Source organism: Pristiophorus japonicus, chromosome 12 (genome assembly GCF_044704955.1).
Source record: "Pristiophorus japonicus isolate sPriJap1 chromosome 12, sPriJap1.hap1, whole genome shotgun sequence".
NCBI lineage: Eukaryota > Metazoa > Chordata > Chondrichthyes > Pristiophoridae > Pristiophorus > Pristiophorus japonicus.
In genome coordinates this window covers 51,380,025-51,400,911 of record NC_091988.1, presented here as the reverse complement: position 1 = coordinate 51,400,911, position 20,887 = coordinate 51,380,025, and the positions used below count along the sequence as shown (strand labels likewise).

General features: G+C 44.5%; 1 protein-coding gene across 1 annotated transcript in view; it reads left to right on the top strand.

Moving 5' to 3' along the window:
• Nucleotides 1–20,534, top strand: part of LOC139276765 (inter-alpha-trypsin inhibitor heavy chain H3-like) — a 42,065-nt gene extending 21,531 nt beyond the window's left edge. The window contains exons 11-17 of the mRNA XM_070894773.1: nt 5,663–5,707; nt 9,226–9,246; nt 10,818–10,931; nt 15,261–15,462; nt 16,343–16,515; nt 20,167–20,278; nt 20,396–20,534. Coding sequence (XP_070750874.1) covers nt 5,663–5,707; nt 9,226–9,246; nt 10,818–10,931; nt 15,261–15,462; nt 16,343–16,515; nt 20,167–20,278; nt 20,396–20,534 — 806 coding nt within the window. The remainder of the gene's footprint in view (nt 1–5,662; nt 5,708–9,225; nt 9,247–10,817; nt 10,932–15,260; nt 15,463–16,342; nt 16,516–20,166; nt 20,279–20,395) is intronic.
• The last annotated feature ends 353 nt before the right edge of the window (nt 20,535–20,887 follow it).

Here is a 20,887-nt window from a genome sequence, read left to right as displayed (position 1 = left end):
GGTCTGGGAGTGCTCAGTGTGCAGGGTCTGGGAGTGCTCATGGTGCGGGGTCTGGGAGTGCTCAGGGTGCGGGGTCTGGGAGGCTCAGGGTGCAGCGTCTTGGAGTGGTCAGGGTGTGTGCAGGGACTGGGAGTGGTCAGGGTGTGTGCGGGGTCTGGGAGTGCTCAGTGTGCAGGGTCTGGGAGTGCTCAGGGCGCGGGGTCTGGGAGTGCTCAGCGTGCGGGGTCTGGGAGTGCTCAGGCTGGGGGTCTGGGAGTGCTCAGTGTGCGTGGTCTGGGAGTGCTCAGGGTGCGGGGTCTGGGAGTGCTCAGTGTGCGGGGTCTGGGAGTGCTCAGGCTGGGGGTCTGGGAGTGCTCAGGGTGCGGGGTCTGGGAGTGCTCAGGGTGCGGGGTCTGGGAGTGCTCAGTGTGCGTGGTCTGGGAGTGCTCAGGCTGGGGGTCTGGGAGTGCTCAGTGTGCGTTGTCTGGGAGTGCTCAGGGTGTGTGTGGGGACTGGGAGTGCTCAGGGTGCGGGGTCTGGGAGTGCTCAGGGTGTGTGTGGGGACTGGGAGTGCTCAGTGTGTGGGGTCTGGGAGTGCTCAGTGTGCGGGGTCTGGGAGTGGTCAGGGTGTGTGTGGGGTCTGGGAGTGCTCAGTGTGTGGGGACTGGGAGTGCTCAGGGTGCGGGGTCTGGGAGTGGTCAGGGTGTGTGTGGGGTCTGGGAGTGCTCAGGGTGCGGGGTCTGGGAGTGGTCAGGGTGTGGGGTCTGGCGTGCTCAAGAAGTGGGGTCCAGGAGTGCTCAGGGTGTGGGGTCTGGGAATGCTCAGGGTGTGGGGTCTGGGAGTGCTCAAGGAGTGGGGTCTGGAAGTGCTCAGGGTGTGTGTGGGGTCTGGGAGTGCTCAGTGTGCAGGTTCTGGGAGTGCTCAGGCTGGGGGTCTGGGAGTGCTCAGGGTGCAGCGTCTTGCAGTGGTCAGGGTGTGTGCAGGGTCTGGGAGTGGTCAGGGTGCGGGGTCCGGGAGTGGTCAGGGTGTGTGCAGGATCTGGGAGTGCTCAGTGTACAGGGTCTGGGAGTGCTCAGGCTGGGGGTCTGGGAGTGGTCAGGGTGTGTGTGGAGTCTGGGTGTGCTCAGTGTGCAGGGTCTGGGAGTGCTCAGGGTGCGGAGTCTGGGAGTGCTCAGGGTGCGGGGTCTGGGAGTGCTCAGTGTGTGGGGTCTGGGAGTGCTTAGGGTGCGGGGTCTGGGCGTGCTCAGTGTGCGGGATCCGGGAGTGCTCAGGGTGCGTGAGAGGTCTGGGAGTGCTCAGGATGTGTGAGAGGTCTGGGAGTGCTCAGTGTGCGGGATCCGGGAGTGCTCAGGGTGCGGGTTCTGGGAGTGCTCAGGGTGCGGGATCCGGGAGTGCTCAGTGTGTGGGGTCTGGGAGTGCTCAGGGTGCGGGATCCGGGAGTGCTCAGGGTGTATGAGAGGTCTGGGAGTGCTCAGGGTGTGTGAGAGGTCTGGGAGCACTTTGGCTGCCACTCTCGACCCAAGCCATTTATTTCTATTTCCACTTTTTTCTCCCCTTTTTCCTTTCCTTTTCTCTCTCTCCCTCTCTGACCGTTCTCTCATGTTGTCACGCCTCTTTTCATCTCTCTTCTCTTGGATAATCTGCCATCCCAAATACCTACCCCAATCCTAATTACTCTTTGACCTTCCAACTCTCTTGCTGCTGTCCCAGGCTTGACTCCCTCTTAGATTAGCCTACAGATTCCCATTGTACCTCTCTTGGCATCCTCCAAAGGGCCCATCGAGGCAGCAACCCCAACAGTCCCATCCGAATCTCTCGCCGACCTTCCCGCCCAGTGGGGGCTAATCTTGCCAATCCCCTCCCCATCACTGACCCTCTCCACATCTCCCTTCAGAATGACCGTTCACTTGCGAACAAGGCCCTTGCCATCCATGAGCTTACCGTGGATGATTGCATCGGCATCTTGACAGAATCTTGAGTGAGGGTTGATGCTACCTTACCCTTAAATGATGCCTCCTTGCCTGGCTATAACCTTCCACCACTTGCCCCGCTCAGACCTCCGTGGTGGCGGCGTAGCTCTCATCAGTAAATCACACCTTGGTCTGTCTCCTCCACCTATATTCACGGCCACCCCCTCGACCTTGCCATCTCTCGTAGCCTCGCTACTCCCATCGTGTCAATTGCAGATAAGGTCATCACCCACATCCCCCTTCCCCCCTCAACCCTGCTTCCTTCTGTGTGCGCCCCTGGAAAAGATTCTCTCCCAACTCGCTTACAACTGCAGTTACGAAAACTGTCCGGTCTTTGAGCCTCCATTGACCCCGACATTTCTGCAGCTACCGATCTGCTCAACCACACCCTCACCATCACTTTTGATGCCCTGGTCCTTATTAAAACAATTACTCTCTCTCAAGGGATGCAGACCTGAACGGATATGGCAGACAACTGGTTTAGCCATTCACCGCCAGATCTGGCTGGACCACATAAAGCATTATCGGGTCCTGCTCTCGTCTGCCAAAATTGTTCACTATTCCAGAATCATTCTGGAATGCAAAGATAAATCCTAGCTTCTATTCTCTACTGCTACAGTTTTCTTAAACATTTCTCCCCTGTCTCTTCCACCCTCACCTCAGACAACCAGTGTGAGATGCTCACGGACTTCTTTGTCACTAAGATTGAGATCATCCGTTCAGTTGTCTCTGCCACTTCCCTTCCTTCTCCTAGCCCACCAGGCCAAATGTCCAATAAGGTTCCCCACTGCCCTGAATTCGTATCTTTCTCCAGTTTCTCTCCGAACTTCCCTCTTGACCTCGCCGCACTCCACTTGTCCATGAGACCCACTTCCTGCTCCCTTGACCTAATTCCCACCAAACCGCTGACCAACCAACTTCCTTTTCTGGCTCCCATGTTGGCTTATATTGTTAATGTTCCCTCTCCTCAGGTACTCCCCGCTCCATCAAATCTGCCATTATCGCCCCCTCCTCAAAAAAACCTTTACCCCTCGATCCTTGCAAACTACCGCCTCATCTCCTACCTCCCTTTCCTCTCCAAAGCCCTTGAACGCGTTGTCGCCTCCGTGCCTATTTTTCCCGCAATTCCATGTTTGAATCCCTCCAATCAGGTTTCATCAAAGTCACAACTGACATCCTTTGTGATAAAGATAAACTATTCCTCCTCGTCCTCATCCTTCTTATTTGTCTGCAGCCTTTGACGCGGTTGACCACTCCATCCTCCTCCAATGCCTCTCCACCGTCATCCAACTGGGTGGGACTGCACTAGCCTGGCTCCTTGGTGACATCATCCGAAAACACAGCAATAGATGACATCCGGTTCTACCTCACCGCCATTTCTCTCGACCCCTCCACGGTCTCTAAATTGTCAGACTGCTTGTCCGCCATCCAGTTCTGGACGAGTAGTAATTTTCTCCAATTGAATTTTGGGAAGACCGAAACCATTGTTTTCGGTCCCCGACACAAACTCCATCCCTCTCCTTAACATCTGTCTGAGAATGAACCACACTGTTTGCAACCTTGGTGTCCTATTTGATCCTGAAATGAGCTTTCGACCACATATCCGTGGCAACTAAGACTGCCTATTTCCACCTCCATAACATCGCCCGTTTCCGCTCTTGCCTCAGTTCATCCGCTGCTGAAACCTTCATCCATGACTTTGTTTCATCTAGACTTGACTATTCCAATGCACTCATGGCTGGCCTCCCACGTTCTACCCTCTGTAAATTTGATGTTATCCAAAACTCGGCTACCCATGTCCTAACCGCACCAAGTCCCATTCATCCATTCCATTCCTACGCTCACACCCACATTGGCTCCCGGTTAAGCAACGCCTCAATTTCAAAATTCTCATCCTTGTTTTCAAATCCCTCCATGGCCTCGCCCCTCTCTGTCTCTGTAATCTTCTCCAGCTCCCCCCCCCCCCCCCCCCCCACCACTCCCCGGGATATCTGTGTTCCTCTAATTCTACCCTCCTGAGCATCCTTGATTATAATCGCCGAACCATTGATTGCCGATCCTTATGTTGCCTAGGCCCCAAGATCTGGAATTCCCTTCCTAAACCTCTCCACCTCTCTTTCCTCCTTTAAGACGCTCCTTAAAACCTACCTCTTTGACCAAGCTTTTGGTCACCTGCTCTTATTTCTCCTTATGTGGCTTGGTGTCAAATTTTTTTCTCTTATAATACATCTGTGAAGTGCCTTAAGACATTTTATTACGTTGAAGGTGCAATACAAATACAAGTTGTTGTTGTGCCATAGATATCTGGTACAGTATACCCATCAGACAGCTTGAAGAACCCGTGAGTTTTCTGCATTGTCTGTACTTGAGTTTTCCTCTCTGTTTCCTCCACCCATCCCCACAGCTGGTGGTCACCCATATCCTTTCTCCTGCCTATGTGCATCTTCAGCTGTCTAATGATCGCCCCCTGCAACTTCCATTCTAACAACCCTTCTTCCATCCCATGGAGTGGCAAATGTCTTCAAATATTTCTGAAGCTCAGTAACATTCAGTTCAACTGAGTCCACCAGGAGACACTTCTAGCACCTGTCGTTCTTCTGGGCACTCACAGTTTCAAAGAAACTCCCATATGCAAGTGCTGCACAATATAGGCTGCCATGTCCTTCCATAATAAATTGATTGAAAATACTTGGAAAATCAAATAACTGAAAGTCTACTACACTTCAGTGCTAGACTCTAGTTCAGGTAAAACTCCCTGTACTCACTCAGCTGCCTTCTCACTCCATTTAACCTCCAGCAGTTCAATTACCTTTTGTTTGTCTGCTCTACTTAAATTCTCTTAGCCCACACAGTCAACATTCAAACACTACCCTTGCTGACCTTGCTGATTTTCAGGCCAATTGTATCTCAGTGCTAATTTCTGTTTGGGCCAAACTCATTTATTTACCTTCTCTTGGTTAAAAACTCTCTGTCAGCAATACACTCAGTCAGCCTCTCAGAAGTAGATATGGTCTTCAAGCTGTTCATATAATACATTCTAATCAAATCTTAAAGTGATAACAGGGGCAAAGGAAATTGACTATTAAAGTCAATTAAGTACAACAACTTATATTTAACATAGTAAAATGTACTAAGGCACTTCACAGGAGCATTATCAAACAAAATTTGACACCGAGCCACATAAGTAGATACTAGGGCAGAAACCTTGGTCAAAGAGGTAAGTTTTAAGGAGCATCTTAAAGGAGGAAAGAGAGGCAGAATGGCGGAGCGGTTTAGGGAGGGAGTTCCAAGACTTAGAGACTCAGCAGCTGAAGGCACGACTGCCAATGATGGAGCGATTAAAATCGGGGATGCGCAAGAGGCCAGAATTGGAGGAGTGCAGAGATCTCGAAGGGTTTTAGGGCTGGAGGAGGTTACATAGATATGGAGGGATTTGTAAACAAGGATGTGAATTATAAAATTGAGGCTGAGGCATTGCTTAACCGGGAGCAAGCACAAGGGTGATGCCCGGCCGCGCAGCACTCTAGACTTCCCACGCCGCCGGCTTTTTAATAGGAAAAAACATGCGTGTGCGATATTTTGAAGGGGCCGAGCACCCAAAAAATAATTATCGGGAATATTGGTGATGGGTGAACGGGATTTTGTGCGAGTTAGGACATGAGCAGCAGAGTTTTGGATGACAGTTTACAGAGATATTTTGATTTATTTTTCAGCCACTCCTGGAGCTGGAAGTTATGCAGAATATTTATATTCACGAGGTAAATTCATCTGCATTATTGTATCTTATCCAAAATAAAACCCTGCATCGTTATCAGCTGATTTTAAAATGTCTTAAATCCAAAATAATAGCAGCTAGGTTTGGTGCAGCAACTTTTGCGGGAGCGCGAAAGTATCGCCGGGCGCTACTCAATTCCAGTGGACGCGAACTTCCGGTTTAGCACTCCAGAAGGGAAGTTAAGGGCTGAATCAAGCGCTACCACTTCTCTTGGAGCGCTAAAGGAGGCAAGAGGGGTAGTAGCAGCAGAAAGCTGCACAATGTCCTGTGCAGCACTGCTGGAATCACAGGCTCCTTTCCTTCCTTGAAGGGAAGGGCCATTGCTGAGGGCATTGCAAGGCAACAATTTGACTGATCGGCGACAGCACCTGCGATCCACGATGATCAGCCGCAAGCACTCTTACAAAGTGCAGAGCTGATCAATCGCAGCACTGGAAAAATTCAAAAATGAGCAGAGAGGTGAATATTTTTTTTTGGCCTACCTGACCACCAATGCCTTTAATTACCGCTCCCCAAGCAACCGGTCAACCTCACAACGCCTCCTGCAGCTGCCATTACGATGCAGCAGGGGGCGGAAGCGAATTTAGGATCCGGGGCGGTAACGGGGCACTGTGCAGCATCATATCAAGTAGCTGTCTTTTACCACATTATCACACATCATTTCTTGTGCTATATTTCCTTTCACTCTGTAAATTCAAATACATTTGTTGGGTTTTGATGGTGAGGTTGAAATTTTTTCCAGAGAACAAATGTACCTTCAGTAATATTTAGAGAACTATTTTCTTCATGTTTGCGCTTTGGAATTGCACAACACATTATGCACAAACTGTTGAAGAAAATCAATCAATGACCTTCAGTATAGTTCTCGTTTTGTTTATTGATACACAATGATGCAGCACTAAAAAATTTACTGATGGATTAATGATTACCAACTAGACAAATTCAGTCATTCACCCTCCCTTACCCTCAATGACTGTATGTCCCATCTGTGCTGGGGACTGTGGTTCTCATATTGGACTGTTCATCCACCTAAGACTCATTTTAAGAGTGGAAGCAAGTCTTCCTCAATTCCGAGGGACTGCCTATGATGATGATAAAACATAGTAACCTTGTTGATAAACATACCTGCAGTTAGACACCAATTATACATATGAACAGTTTCAAACAGGAGAAGACTGTTAGTCCATCTCGCCCACTTATTCATGGTATTCCCTTGATGCATTTCTAATAACCCTGAATCCCATTTGTTGGTATAAATAAAGGGCTGCTTGATGATTTGCTTCAATGGCTGGTCTTGAACCACCCAGCTTTTATTTAACAGCTGAACACATGGCCCATTGTGCCACAGGGACAGATTATGATGGGTACTATTCTGATATGAATGTGTATTGCACTTACATGAAATTCCATTTTAAATGAATTAATGTCTGCATTGAAATAGTGCAGAGAAGAATTTCATGTGAGTGCATTGAGAGTTCGTACAAGAACTGTGTCACTCATACTTCCATCTCTTCCGTGATTCTTAAAATGTAAACAATTCATAAACTATATTTGCTCAAAGTTGGATGTCAGATTTAAACAAGGATTTAGGAAACAGTTCATTAGCTGTAAGATATTTCAATATAATATGTACAATGTAGGAACTTTTTTTCTGTAATTCTGTTTTCCTCCAAAAAACCTGGTAATGCTGGAACTGTCTATATCGAGTTACATCAAGTTTACAGCACAAAAACAGGCCATTCGGCCCAACTCGTCTATCCCAGCATTTACGCTCTACACATCCATCCCATTTCATCTAACCCTATCAACATACCCTTCTATTTATTTCTCCCTCGTGCTTATCTAGCTTCCCCTTAAATGCATCTATGCCATTCGCCTCAACTACTCCTTGTGATAGTGAGTTCCACATTCTTACCACTCTTTGGGTAAAGATGTTTCTTCTGAATTCCATATTGGATTTATTAGTGACTATCTTATATTTATGGCCTCTAGTTTTTGTCTCCCCCCACAAGTGAAAACATTTTCTCCATGTCTACCCTATCAAACCCTGGACGAGTGCAGCTCCCACAACACTCAAGAAGCTCGACACCATTCAGAACAAAGCAGCCCGCTTGATTGGCACCCGATCCACCACCTTAAACATTCACTCCCTCCATCACTGGTGTACTGTGGCTGCAGTGTGTACCATCTAGAAGATGCACTGCAGCAACTCACCAAGGCTTTTTCGGCAGCACCTCCCAACCCTACGACCTCTACAACCTACCAGGACAAGGGCAACAGGCGCATGGGAACACCACCACTTCCACATTCTCCTCCAAGACACACACCATCCTGACTTGGAAGTATATCACCATTCCTTCATCGTCACTGGGTCAAAATCCTGGAACTCCCTCCCTAACAGCACTGTGGGAGTACCTTCACCAGAAGGACTGCAGCGGTTCAAGAAGGTGGCTCACTACCATCTTCTCAAGGGTAATTAGGGATGGCCAATAAATGCTGGCCTTGCCAGTGTGCTCACATTCCATGAATGAATAAAAAAATATATATATCTTCATAAGGTCACCCCTCAGCTTTCTCTTTTCTAGAGAAGAGAGCCCCAGCCTGTTCAGCCTTTCCTGATAGTTACAACCTCTCAGTTCTAGTATTATTCTTCTGAATCTTTTTTGCACCTTCTCCAATGTCTCTGTATCCTTTTCATAACATGGAGCCCAGAACAATGCACAGTATTCCAAGGTTCCATACAAGTTTAGCATGATTTCCCTGCATTTCAATTCTATCCCTCTAGAAATGAAACCCAGTGTTTAGTTCGCTTATTTTGGCCTTATTATCCTGCTTTTAGTGATTTGTGTATCTGTACCCATAGATCCTTTTGCTCCACTATCCTATTTAGATTCTTATTATCTAAGCAGTATGTGGCCTTCTTATTGATCCGACCAAAATGCATTACCTCACTTATCTATATTAAAATTCATTTGTCAATTACACACCCACATTTATTAATATCTTCTTTTATTTCGTCACATGCTTCCTTTGTATTAACTACACCCCCAATTTGGTGTCTTCTAAAAATTTTAGACATTGTGCTTCCGATTCCCTATCACACATTCAAACTACGCTTAGGTCCTACATCACAAATGAAGCACTCCATTAGATTTTATGCGAAGAAAAGATTTGTCCTATTGTCACATGGGATCTTTTAAAGAGTAACAAAAACATAGCAACAGCACCACACTAAGAAAAATATTTTTAAACAATGTTACTACCACACAACCATTATACACAAAAACTGATCCCGAAAGTCTTTCTGAAACAGAAGTTGAATTTCAAAATTTCAAATAATGAACTTAACTAAGAAACTGAAGTTTAAGTGATTTATGTTTGTTACCTGAGCCTCTTAATTAGCTTACTGCTTCATAATTCACTGAAATTGAGTAGTATCTAGTTTCCTCTATGTAATCTTATTGAACAGTGCATTGACTGGCTTTGTTTATTCCTAAACAGCTTACCATCCAGTAACTAGCGGTAAGTTGGTCATGTTTCTGTCTAACTACTAAATAGATGCAGTGCACACCAAGTTACTTTCAAATGTATTTAGCAGCTTCATTAGTAGGTTTTCAATCACATTGAGACATGTTTCGGTCCATTTCTAATCACTTCTATTATCTGTCTTGCCTTCCCTTTGTAAATCAGGTTTGGGCTGGAGAAAGATGGCGACGTTACTTCTCTGTTCAGATGTTCCGTATTTTCTCAAGCCTTTCTAGTTGCTGTGGAGTTTTGTCTTTTGTTGCCATTATTTTGTCTGTGTGCGCTAATGAAGGGGCAGTCAACGGTAGCTTCAAACTTTTTGGAATCAAAAGCTGAGAATCTTTAAATACCCAAATTAATTTCCTTAGAAGCGCTTTTAGCCAAAAGAATATTTCTTCTTTAGAAAGTGCAGCTGTACAGCCATCCCATATAACCAAAGGATCACCAGCTCGCTATTGAGTGTAATTTGATCATTTCATTCTGAAAAGTTATTAATGTTTCAGCAGCATTTTAGAATTCTTCAACTAATGCTGTGTTTATAGTTCCTACGCACAGCTGTAAATCTCTCTACACTGTTTTAACAAGGTGCCATAACCCCATCCTCAGAAAATATCCATTTCTGGTATTGTAATTTTTCTATTCCTTACACTAGCCATCCTCATGACCTGTGTCAGTGCCTTTTCAAATTTAGTGCCTATTTGCCAATTTGTGTTGTGAGCCTGCACCACTAACAAATGTGTTAAGATTAGTGGATTTACAGCTCGTGGAAAGAGTAAACTTTCATTTGATCAATCTGGACTAGGTGACCCACTGCACCATCAATTCCCTGTTATTATATCTTTGATAAATGATTTTCTTCACATAATGTTGATCTAGCCGATTTTATTGCTTGTTATCATGGTCAATGTATTTTGTATCATTTGTGGGGATAAGTATTTAAAGTGTTCCTCCCTTTTCCTGCCCTGGGTTTCCTCACATCATGCACTACATCTGACTGGGCAAGAAGGGAGAGATGAGCTCTCCCAGGCTTTCGTCAACACGACTGAGAAACTTGCTACTTTAAGATGTTTAAGAGCGGCATGGCATGTCATTCCACCCTGCCTATGGGAAAACTCTTGGGCTCTTATCTATATCTCCCCAGGGCTGAGATTGAAAATTCACCATGCAGAGGATCATGGAATTGATCCTGTAAGGTAAAATACATCGAGATTCAGAAGGGTTTGGATTTTTGGGCAACTGGGCCTGTAGATGGCAAATGTGATTTAATGCAGACAAATGTGAAAGAATTGAGGTGGAGGTAAGAAAACAACAGGAGTTATGTGTTGAAAGGGGCTTGGGGGATTTTTTTGAATGAAAATGATTTTGTTAACAGAGTTTACTGTTTATGAGAAAAATATACATAAAACAACGTCTTTTGGAGTTAATATAACTTTTTTATTGCCTAGTGTTTCCTCCATTCTGATATCTGACATCACAGAATGGAATATCCTTTATTATCTTTAAAATATAAAATATTAATTATTTATTGCAATTACTTAAGATTTGTTCATTTTGCATTTTTTTTAAAGTTGATGGAGATCCACATTTCATTATCCAAATGCAAAAGCAGTATGATGCCATATGTTTCAACATTGATGGGAAACCAGATTCAATAGTAAATCTTGTCACTGATCTATACACAGGTAACATATCGTATTTTGTGTATCCAACACTGTGTTCCATTTAAGCAGAGCACTAGAACAGAAACCAACCATAAGTATAGTATTGAAATTGTCACAACGAAGGAAGGAAATAACTTGCATTTATATAGTGCCTTTTATATCCTAAGGATGTCCCAAAATGCTTCACAGCTAATTAATTGCTTTTTAAATATAGTCACTGTTGATTTATGCAAACACAGCAGCCAATTTGCATATAACAAGGTCCCACAGACAGCAGTGAGATAAATGAAATAAATTGAGAGATATATGTTGGCCAGGACCCCTGGAAAATTTCTCTGCTTCTCTTTGATGAGTGCCATGGGCTTTGTTTTCCAGGCAGCAATTAATGAATATGATATAATTGGCATCACGGAGATATGGCTCCAGGGTGACCAAGGCTGGGAACTCAACATCCAGGGGTATTCAACATTCTGGAAGGATAGACAGAAAGGAAAAGGAGGTGGGGTAGCGTTGCTGGTTAAAGAGGAAATTAACGCAACAGTAAGGAAGGACATTAGCTTGGATGATGTGGAATCTGTATGGGTGGAGCTGTGGAATAACAAAGGGCAGAAAACGCTAGTGGGAGTTGTGTTCAGACCACCAAATAGTAGTAGTGAGGTTGGGGACAGCATCAAACAAGAAATTAGGGATGCGTGCAATAAAGGTACAGCAGTTATCATGGGCGACTTTAATCTACATATAGATTGGGCTAACCAAACTGGTAGCAATACGATGGAGGAGGATTTCCTGGAGTGTATTAGGGATGGTTTTCTGGACCAATATGTTGAGGAACCAACTAGAGGGCTGGCCATCCTAGATTGGGTGATGTGTAATGAGAAAGGACTAATTAGTAATCTTGTTGTGCGAGGCCCCTTGGGGAAGAGTGACCATAATATTGTAGAATTCCTGATTAAGTTGGAGAGTGACACAGTTAATTCAGAGCCTAGAGTCCTGAACTTAAGGAAAGGTAACTTCGATGGTATGAGACGTGAATTGGCTAGAATAGACTGGCAAATGATACTTAGAAGATTGACGGTGAATAGGCAATCGAAAAAATTTAAAGATCACATGGATGAACTTCAACAATTGTACATCCCTGTCTGGAGTAAAAATAAAATGGGGAAGGCGGCTCAACCGTGGCTAACAAGGGAAATTAAGGATAGTGTTAAAACCAAAGAAGAGGCATATAAATTGGCCAGAAAAAGCAGCAAACCTGAGGACTGGGAGAAATTTGAATTCAGCAGAGGTCAAAGGGTTTAATTAGGAGGGGGAAAATAGTGTATGAGAGGAAGCTTGCCGGGAACACAAAAACTGACTGCAAAAGCTTCTATAGATATGTGAAGAGAAAAAGATTAGTGAAGACAAACATAGGTCCCTTGCAGGCAGATTCAGGTGAATCTATAATGGGGAACAAATAAAAGGCAGATCAGTTGAACAAATACTTTGGTTCTGTTTTCATGAAGGAAAACACAAATAACCTTCCGGAAGTACTAGGGGACCGAGGGACCAGTGAGAAGGAGGAACTGAAGGAAATCCTTATTAGGCGGGAAATTGTGTTAGGGAAATTGATGGAATTGAAGGCCGATAAATTCCCGGGGCCTGATAGTCTGCATCCCAGAGTACTTAAGGAAGTGGCCCTAGAAATAGTGGATGCATTGGTAATCATTTTCCAACAGTCTGTCGACTCTGGATCAGTTCCTATGGACTGGAGGGTAGCTAATGTAACACCACTTTTTAAAAAAGGAGGGAGAGAGAAAATGGACCGGTTAGCCTGACATCAGTAGTGGGGAAAATGTTGTAATCGATTATTTCAGATGAAATAATAGCATATTTGGAAAGCAGTGACAGGATCGGTCCAAGTCAACATGGATTTATGAAAGGGAAATCATGCTTGACAAATCTTCTGGAATTTTTTGAGGATGTAACTAGTAAAGTGGACAAGGGAGAACCAGTGGATGTGGTATATTTGGATATTCAAAAAGCTTTTGACAAGGTCCCACACAAGAGATTGGTGTGCAAAATTAAAGCACATGATATTGGGGGTAATATACTGAAGTGGATAGAGAACTGGTTGGCAGACAGGAAGCAGAGCGTCGGGATAAAGAGGTCCTTTTCAGATTGGCAGGCAGTGACTAGTGGGATGCTGCAGGGCTCAGTGCTGGGACCCCAGCTATTTACAATATACATTAATGCTTTAGATGAAGGAATTGAGTGTAATATCTCCAAGTTTGCAGATGACACTAAACTGGGTGGCGGTGTGAGCTGTGAGGAGGACGCTGAAAGGCTGCAGGGTGACTTGGACAGGTTAGGTGAATGGGAAAATGCATGGCAGATGCAGTATAATGTGGATAAATGTGAGGTTATCCATTTTGGGAGCAAAAACATGAAGGCAAAATATTATCTGAATGGCAGCAGATTAGGAAAAGAGGAGGTGCAATGAGACCTGGGCGTCATGGTACATCAGTCATTGAAAGTTGGCATGCAGGTACAACAGACGGCAAAGGAGGCAAATGGTATGTTGGCCTTCATAGCTAGGGGTTTTGAGTATAGGAGCAGGGAGGTCTTACTGCAGTTGTACAGGGCCTTGGTGAGGCCTCACCTGGAATATTGTGTTCAGTTTTGGTCTCCTAATCTGAGGAAGGACATTCTTGCTATTGAGGGAGTGCAGCGAAGGTTCACCAGACTGATGCCCGGGATGGCTGGACTGACATATGAGGAGAGACAGGATCGACTGGGCCTTTATTCATTGGAGTTTAGAAGGATGAGAGGAGATCTCATAGAAACATAGAAAATTCTGACGGGACTGGACAGATTAGATGCAGGAAGAATGTTCCCGATGTTGGGGAAGTCCAGAATCATGGGACACAGTCTAAGGATAAGGGGTAAGCCATTTAGGACCGAGATGAGGAGAAACATCTTCACTCAGAGAGTTGTTAACCTGTGGGATTCCCTACCACAGAGAGTTGTTGATGCCAGTTAATTGGATATATTCAAGAGGGAGTTAGATGTGGCCGTTACGGCTAAAGGGATCAAGGGGTATGGAGAGAAAGCAGGAAAGGGGTACTGAGGGAATGATCAGCCATGATCTTATAGAATGGTGGTGCAGGCTCGAAGGGCTGAATGGCCTACTCCTGCACCTATTTTCTATGTTTCTATGTTTCTATCCACCTGAACAGGCAAGATGCTGCATTTAAGGAAACATGATACATTACAGCATCAATTGAAGACCATAGTAATTCTTATAATCTCAGCAAAAGAAAAATATCTCTCAAACTTCATAAAATGAAAACAGTGGAATTAGTTCTCAATTAATGCTGAGCACTGACCTCTGTAATTATTATTTATCCTTATTTGCTGTTAAAAAAAAATCGGCATGGTAAAATGATTTCATTATCGTGTTCTCTTGTAGAAACAAGAACAAATTAATTCAAAAGCAAAATGCTGTGGATGGTGTAAATCTGAATTAAAAACAGAAAATGCTGGAAATACTCATCAGGTCAGGCAGCATCTGTGGAGAGAGAAACAGAGTTAACGTTTCAGGTCAATAGCCTTTCGTCAGCAGTTCTGATCAGCATTTCTAGAATTTTAAAACAGAGTTGTTTGCAGATAATATGTCTTTATAGATAGTCATTTATTTATCACCAGTTTTTACAATGCCACCATCCATTACATAAATATAAAAACTTCCACAAGATTGTACTACAGACTGGCACATAATTTATCCACTAGAAAATAATGGGAACTAATAGCACCAATACTAGTAGATCTCCATTGTATTGCTGATGGGAAGCAAGAAAACCCATGTTCTTTCTTTCCTGTCTCTGTTGTCTTCACATTGCTGCTTCTCTCTATCTCTCTTTCTTTTTGGTTCTCTGTGCCTTTCACTTCATTTCAGCTTGTCTCTCAGTCATCATCTGCATTTATATTTTTATATTTTTATTTTGGCTGAATGATGGTGAGGAAGGGAGTCAGCAATGATCGCATGCCACATCTGCTGCTGCTGCTCCTTTCTGTTTTGGTCTCAGTCACATGCTTGTCCACATTCCCACTCTTACCGTCCCAGCATGTGCTATTCCCCCATTTCCCACTCTGAGCTCTTCTTCTGCTCTCCTCACTATTTGCCTTGCTGTTTCTTTCCCTCCATAACCTTTCCATTCTCCCTGTAGTTTTCTTGTTGGGTTATGTTGTACATGTAACTACCATACATTTCAGAGTATTAATAATAATTATTGGTGTGTTCTATTTGCGCATTGAGTTTTATTGTTCATTGTTTATTAAATTATGTTCAATATATTTGTCATAAAACAATAGGTATAAAAATAAATGGACAATTGATAGGAGACAAGAAAACAGAAAATAACCAGAAATTAAATACATACTTTGGAACATTTGGGCTTGAAAACAGTAAAATCGGCTTGAAAATAGCAGTGACGACTGAAGTGATCACTGTTTATTACAGCGAAGACAAGACTATTATCCCTTGGTCAACAACAGCAACCTTAACGTGTGAGAGGTATTGGCTGCACTGTAATAATATAACCTCTATATGTTTCTGTTTTAGAATTCTAATCAATGGTTCTGCAAATACAACAGTAGACTTCTGCTTAGACTAATGGAGGTGAAAAGTCCGGAATTTAAAAAAAAACAATTGGATGCTGCATGGGGGTTCTTCAGGGCTATTCTGAATCAGTAAACTAAAATCAACCTTCCTCATCAGTAATTATCTTATAATCTCGTAATTTTGTGTTCTACTAATTTTCTGTTTAAGAATAGTTCCAGGTCTCCACCAGGCTGCCAAGGAAGGCAGCAAATAGAGGTAAGAATCTTCCCACATGGAGAGAGAGGAAAGTTGGGTGGTGACTGAACACTGGCTGCTCTTTTGCAACTTTCTAATAGATGGTTACAGAATTGCAAATTAGGATTGACATATCTGGGCACAGGTCATCTGTCATACTCTTAACTCAGGGGGGACAAAAGCAGTCAAATAACTTTAAATATAGGAGCTAAAATATCTCCATACCAATTAAGAAGAACCTTTGAGACCTTTTGCCTGAGTTCAGTCTGTATAGTGCTCTCATCGACATGCCAGTATATAGATTTGCACGGTTAAATTTATGTAACAAAAAAGGTGATGCCTTCTAGTGATTACATCACAAGTTTAAGATTTCAGTGACAATGTCATCAAGTGGTCCAGCACTAGGGAAGAAAAAGCAGCACGCATATCGAATAGGTCAAACATAGCACAGTCATTTCAATAAACTTAATTTCATCTAAAGCCTCTGATGACAAATCCTTTGAGACCTATAATCATTCATTTTTACCCATGCTTTTATAAAGAGTTGAAACAATTTTGGATCAATAATAAAACACCTTAAAAAAAAATCTCTTCCCAGCTTCTCAGTCTCAGTCATGAAAGAGAAGAATCTCACAGTAACGATGGGAGACGATGCAACGTTTGTTATTGTGCTGCATCGCGTCTGGAAAAATCACCCTCAACACAGAGACTTTCTGGGATTTTATACACTTGACAGCCACAAGCTTTCAAATATGACCCATGGATTACTAGGTATGTAGAATATTCATTTCATTATCGTCAGGAAAGAATGAACTTCTATTTATATAACACCTCAGGATGCCCCAAAGCACTTCACAACCAATTAAATACTTTTGAAGTGTAGTCACTGTTGTAATATAGAGAAATGCAGTAGCCAATAAGCACACAGCAATATTCCACAAATAGAATTGACATAAATGACCAGATAACCTGTTTTAGTGACACAAATACAAAAGCAAAATACCTCGGATACTAGAAATACTCAGCAGGTCGGTAATATCTGTGGAGAGAGAAACAGGTTAACGGGTTGGATTTTGCTGAGGCTGAGGGCGGGTCCATTGTCAAAATCTAAAAGATTGACAGTGGGACGGTATCCCGCTCTGAACCCTGTCTCCTTGTAAGTTTCCCAAGTGCTGGCTCTGCCTGTGCTTTGCAGATGTGGCACGAAGTGGCGGGTGAGCCAATTGAAATATTTAAGAGGGTGTTTAAAAGTATTTAAGCAGGGCTTTTTACCAGCTACTAAAAATTTTTCCAACTTTTTCACGAGGTTCCCGTCACTCAGGGATCTCGTCCAGTTTTCAGTGACTCACCATTGCTTTGATTAGGTGACAGCTGCAAAAGTGGTATAAAAGCTACCATTTCACAGCTGTTCACTTTCCATTGTTAGACGCTGGGGCTTTCAGGATTTGGAATACACTTCTCAGCTTTATGCAGTTTGGAAGTGTTTGGAGCATACTCTATCCACTGTCACCTCCTTGGAACAACCTATCTCACCATTGACAGATTACTTCTGTCGTCTCAACTTCAGTTGCCATCAGCGTCGATGCCCTTGAAAAAAATCTCACCTTGGTCCTCAGAATCCCACCACGATCAGTCCCAATACCAGCATCAGTAGGCACACCAATATCAGCAAGAACAACACCAACCTTCTCCGCAATCACCTGATGCTGGACAGGACTCAGGGCATCAGCACATGACCACATTGCTGCCCAGGAGGCCAGGGATGGCTTCACCAAGGCCAGATTTACTTAACTTGACGCTGTACACCCTGGCTTCCACATGATGCACCAGGTTGGCACCACCCCACACTAACACCATAAAACATCCTCACAATGCCCAAGCTATTCCTTTCACACTCATCACCAGTGGGTGGGGGTTCCGTTATGTATCACCATTCACTATAATTCACTAAGCCACTTCTAAAGGAGCACACAAATCTGTCCAAGAATGCAAAGTGTTGAAAATAAAGATTTCAATGCTCGGCAACACATTAGCAGAAACTCTGCATGAACATTGGCTAAAAGACCCAATTGCTTACCCTTGTGTACTGTTAGTTGGTATGACTGGACAAGGATGAGGGTGAGTGTGAGGTATGGCAAGTGAGATGGGGATGTGATAATGTAGATAGAGAGGAAGGGGTGGAGGTGCAAGGTAAGTTGGTGTGAGTAAGGATGTGCAGGAGTAGGGTAGGGAAGGCAGAGTGATGGGGATGTGATGAGATCATTGAAAGATTTGGGCCACTATAGCCAGATCTTCCTGACAACATCCCTGCTTGTGCCCTCCTGTGCAATGTGCAACCAGGCTGTGTTGGTGTCCTGGGGAAGTCTCTTCCGTCCATTGGAAGGGAAAAAAACCTCCCTGCATTCTGAGAATCCCTCCATAAGCATCTGGAAGGAGTCATGGGAGAGCCCGGGTGCATCCGTGCACCTTTATGCAGTGCTTGTCAGTGTTTGCAGCACCTCAATGCTGCAGAACACTGACAGCACAACTGTCAAATTGAACGTGGGCATGGTCCCTTTAAGGAAACTGGCTGATGACGTGTTATCAAATGACATCATCAGACTCGCTTCCTTTTAATTCGCCGGGAACCTCGCAGGGTGGACTTAACAAGCCCAATCTGGAAAAATTACTGCAACAGAGTGCGATGAAACCAGGAGCAGGGTCTCAGTCCGCCATCTACTTCGGCTGCACTTAGCCTGCCTCGGTAGCCGAAATCGCAGCCAATGTTTCAGGTCGATGTGAAACGTTAACTCTGTTTCTCTCTCCACAGATGCTGCTTGATCTGCTGAGTATTTCCAGCATTTTCTGCTTTCAATATCTGTTTTAGTGATGTTGGTTGAGGATAAATGTTATCCAGGACACCGGAAAAGCTCCCCTGCTCTTCTTTGAATAGCGCTGTGCAATCTTTTACATCCCTTCAGACAGCAGATGGGAATTTTAACCCCCTAAAACGCCTCCCACTTTTAACGGGGGCGGGACGGTGGGTGGGGGGGATGGGGCGGAGGGAGGCGGCAGTGGTGGGAAGCCTCATTTAAATATAATGAGGCTCTGTGCCTCATTTGGAAGCACCAGTTTAAATTATCTCTGGCAGGTCGGGTTTCTCAAGCCTCAGGAACCCACCAGCTAAAGAAAGGCAAGGACTGCTGGATCCAGGATAAGAGACTTTTCATTTACCTGCTGGATTGAGCATTCCTGCCTTGCCAAACCCCTGTGATCAGACCCCCCGTCTCCCCACCCCTCGCTTCCCACAACCCTTCCATTCTCCCCAACTCCCCCACGAGGCCTTCGATCCCCCTTTCAGCCTTCAGACCTTCCCACAGCCACCCCCGGCCTCTCAACCCACCTCCAACCTCCAGTCCCCAATCTTGCCGACAATCTCAGGCCCCCGACACCCCCCTTCTAACGATTGAGCTCCCAACCTCTCTTTCAGCAGTCGAGCCCCTGAGATCTCTTTCAACGATTGAGCCCCCGAACTTACCAACAATCCCCAGCCTTTCTATCCCACACTCCCCATTATCCCAGATCCTTCCCTCCCACCTCTCTGCAGTCCGGTATTGCAGGCCTATCTGCCCGCCAGCCAGCTAGCCTCTCCATCTGGCTGGCTGCGGGCAAAACAGAGATTCAAAATCAAGCCCCAACATTAAATTCAGCAGGGCCCAAGGGAAACCGGTCTCCTGGGTTTTCCGACTGCTTTCCAGCCATCCCGCCCCCTACCTGCCTCCAAATTAAAATTCTAGCCTGGGTCTCAATTTAACATCTCATCTAAAAGACTGCACCTCTGTCAGTGCAGCACTCTCTCAGTACTGCACTGGAGTGTCAGTCTAGATTATATGCTCAAATCCCTCTGATTGGCCTGAACCCACAACCTTCTGACTCAGAGGTGAGAGTACTACCACTGAGCCACGTTTTATACCAGTCATAGCTAGGACTGAATTTTGGGGCAGGGATGAGTTTATTATATAGATTGAATCTCTCTTATCCGGCACCCTGGCAACCTGGCCTGTGCCGGATAAGGGATTTTGCCAGATGAGGGGAGATCGCGTTAAATTGGATGGTACAGGTACTGAGCAAGGGGATAGCGGGGCTGGCTGGCTTGGGGCTGGGAGTGCGACAGAGAGAATGTGTGTGGGGGCGGGGTGGGGGGAGGGGCGGCGGTGGATTGCAGGGTCAGGCCAGCGATTGCGGGAGTCGGCAGCGCGAAAAGACTTCAATTTGTTCACATTGAATTTCTGCGCATGCGCCATCTGGTGGCTGGGAATAGTGCCGGACAAGCGGGGGTACCGGATAAGGGAGTACGGGATAAGGGAGGTTCAACCTATACTGTGATGGATTTGTGAAATTCTCATTTCTAGCCAGAACTGATTTTATTTCACGTTGACACAGGTCAATTTTATCATGATGTTGATGCTGAGGTATATAACATTCAGCCTGGATCAGACCCAGAGAAACCAGATGCAACAATGGTTGTAAAGGGTCACAAACTCATAGTCACGAGGTAAATGCTTCAATTATGGTTTCGTATTTTCATAACTTAGGATATGATATCCAAAATTATATTTTTGGAACTGATAATTTTCTGTAATTCTTACATGGACATTACTTTTTTGTTTAGAGGGTGGCAGAAAGATTACCGACTGGATCCAAAGCGAGGTACCAATATCCCATGCTGGTTTATTCACAACAATGGGAAAGGATTTATTGATGGAACTCCCACTGACTACATTGTTTCTTCTTTATTTGACTCGACATAGTTATAACATCTGACCAGCTTAATAAATAAAGATGGTGAAAGTATGTAATTATAGTTTTTATGTTATTAAATCTTTTTTCCATACAGATCATGTCAAAACATTGCAAAGCACTTCAGAGAATAAATTACATTTGAAGTCCAGTGAGTGGTGTTATGTAAAAAAGAATTATCTGCTCTTCAAATAGGGACATAGAAAATAGGAGCAGTAGTAGGCCATTCGGCCCTTCGAGCCTGCACTGCCATTCAATATGATCATGGCTGATCCTCTAGCTCAATGCCATATTCCCGCTTTCTCCCCATGCCCCTTGATGCCTTTTGTTTCTAGAAATCTATCTATTTCCTTCTTAAATATAT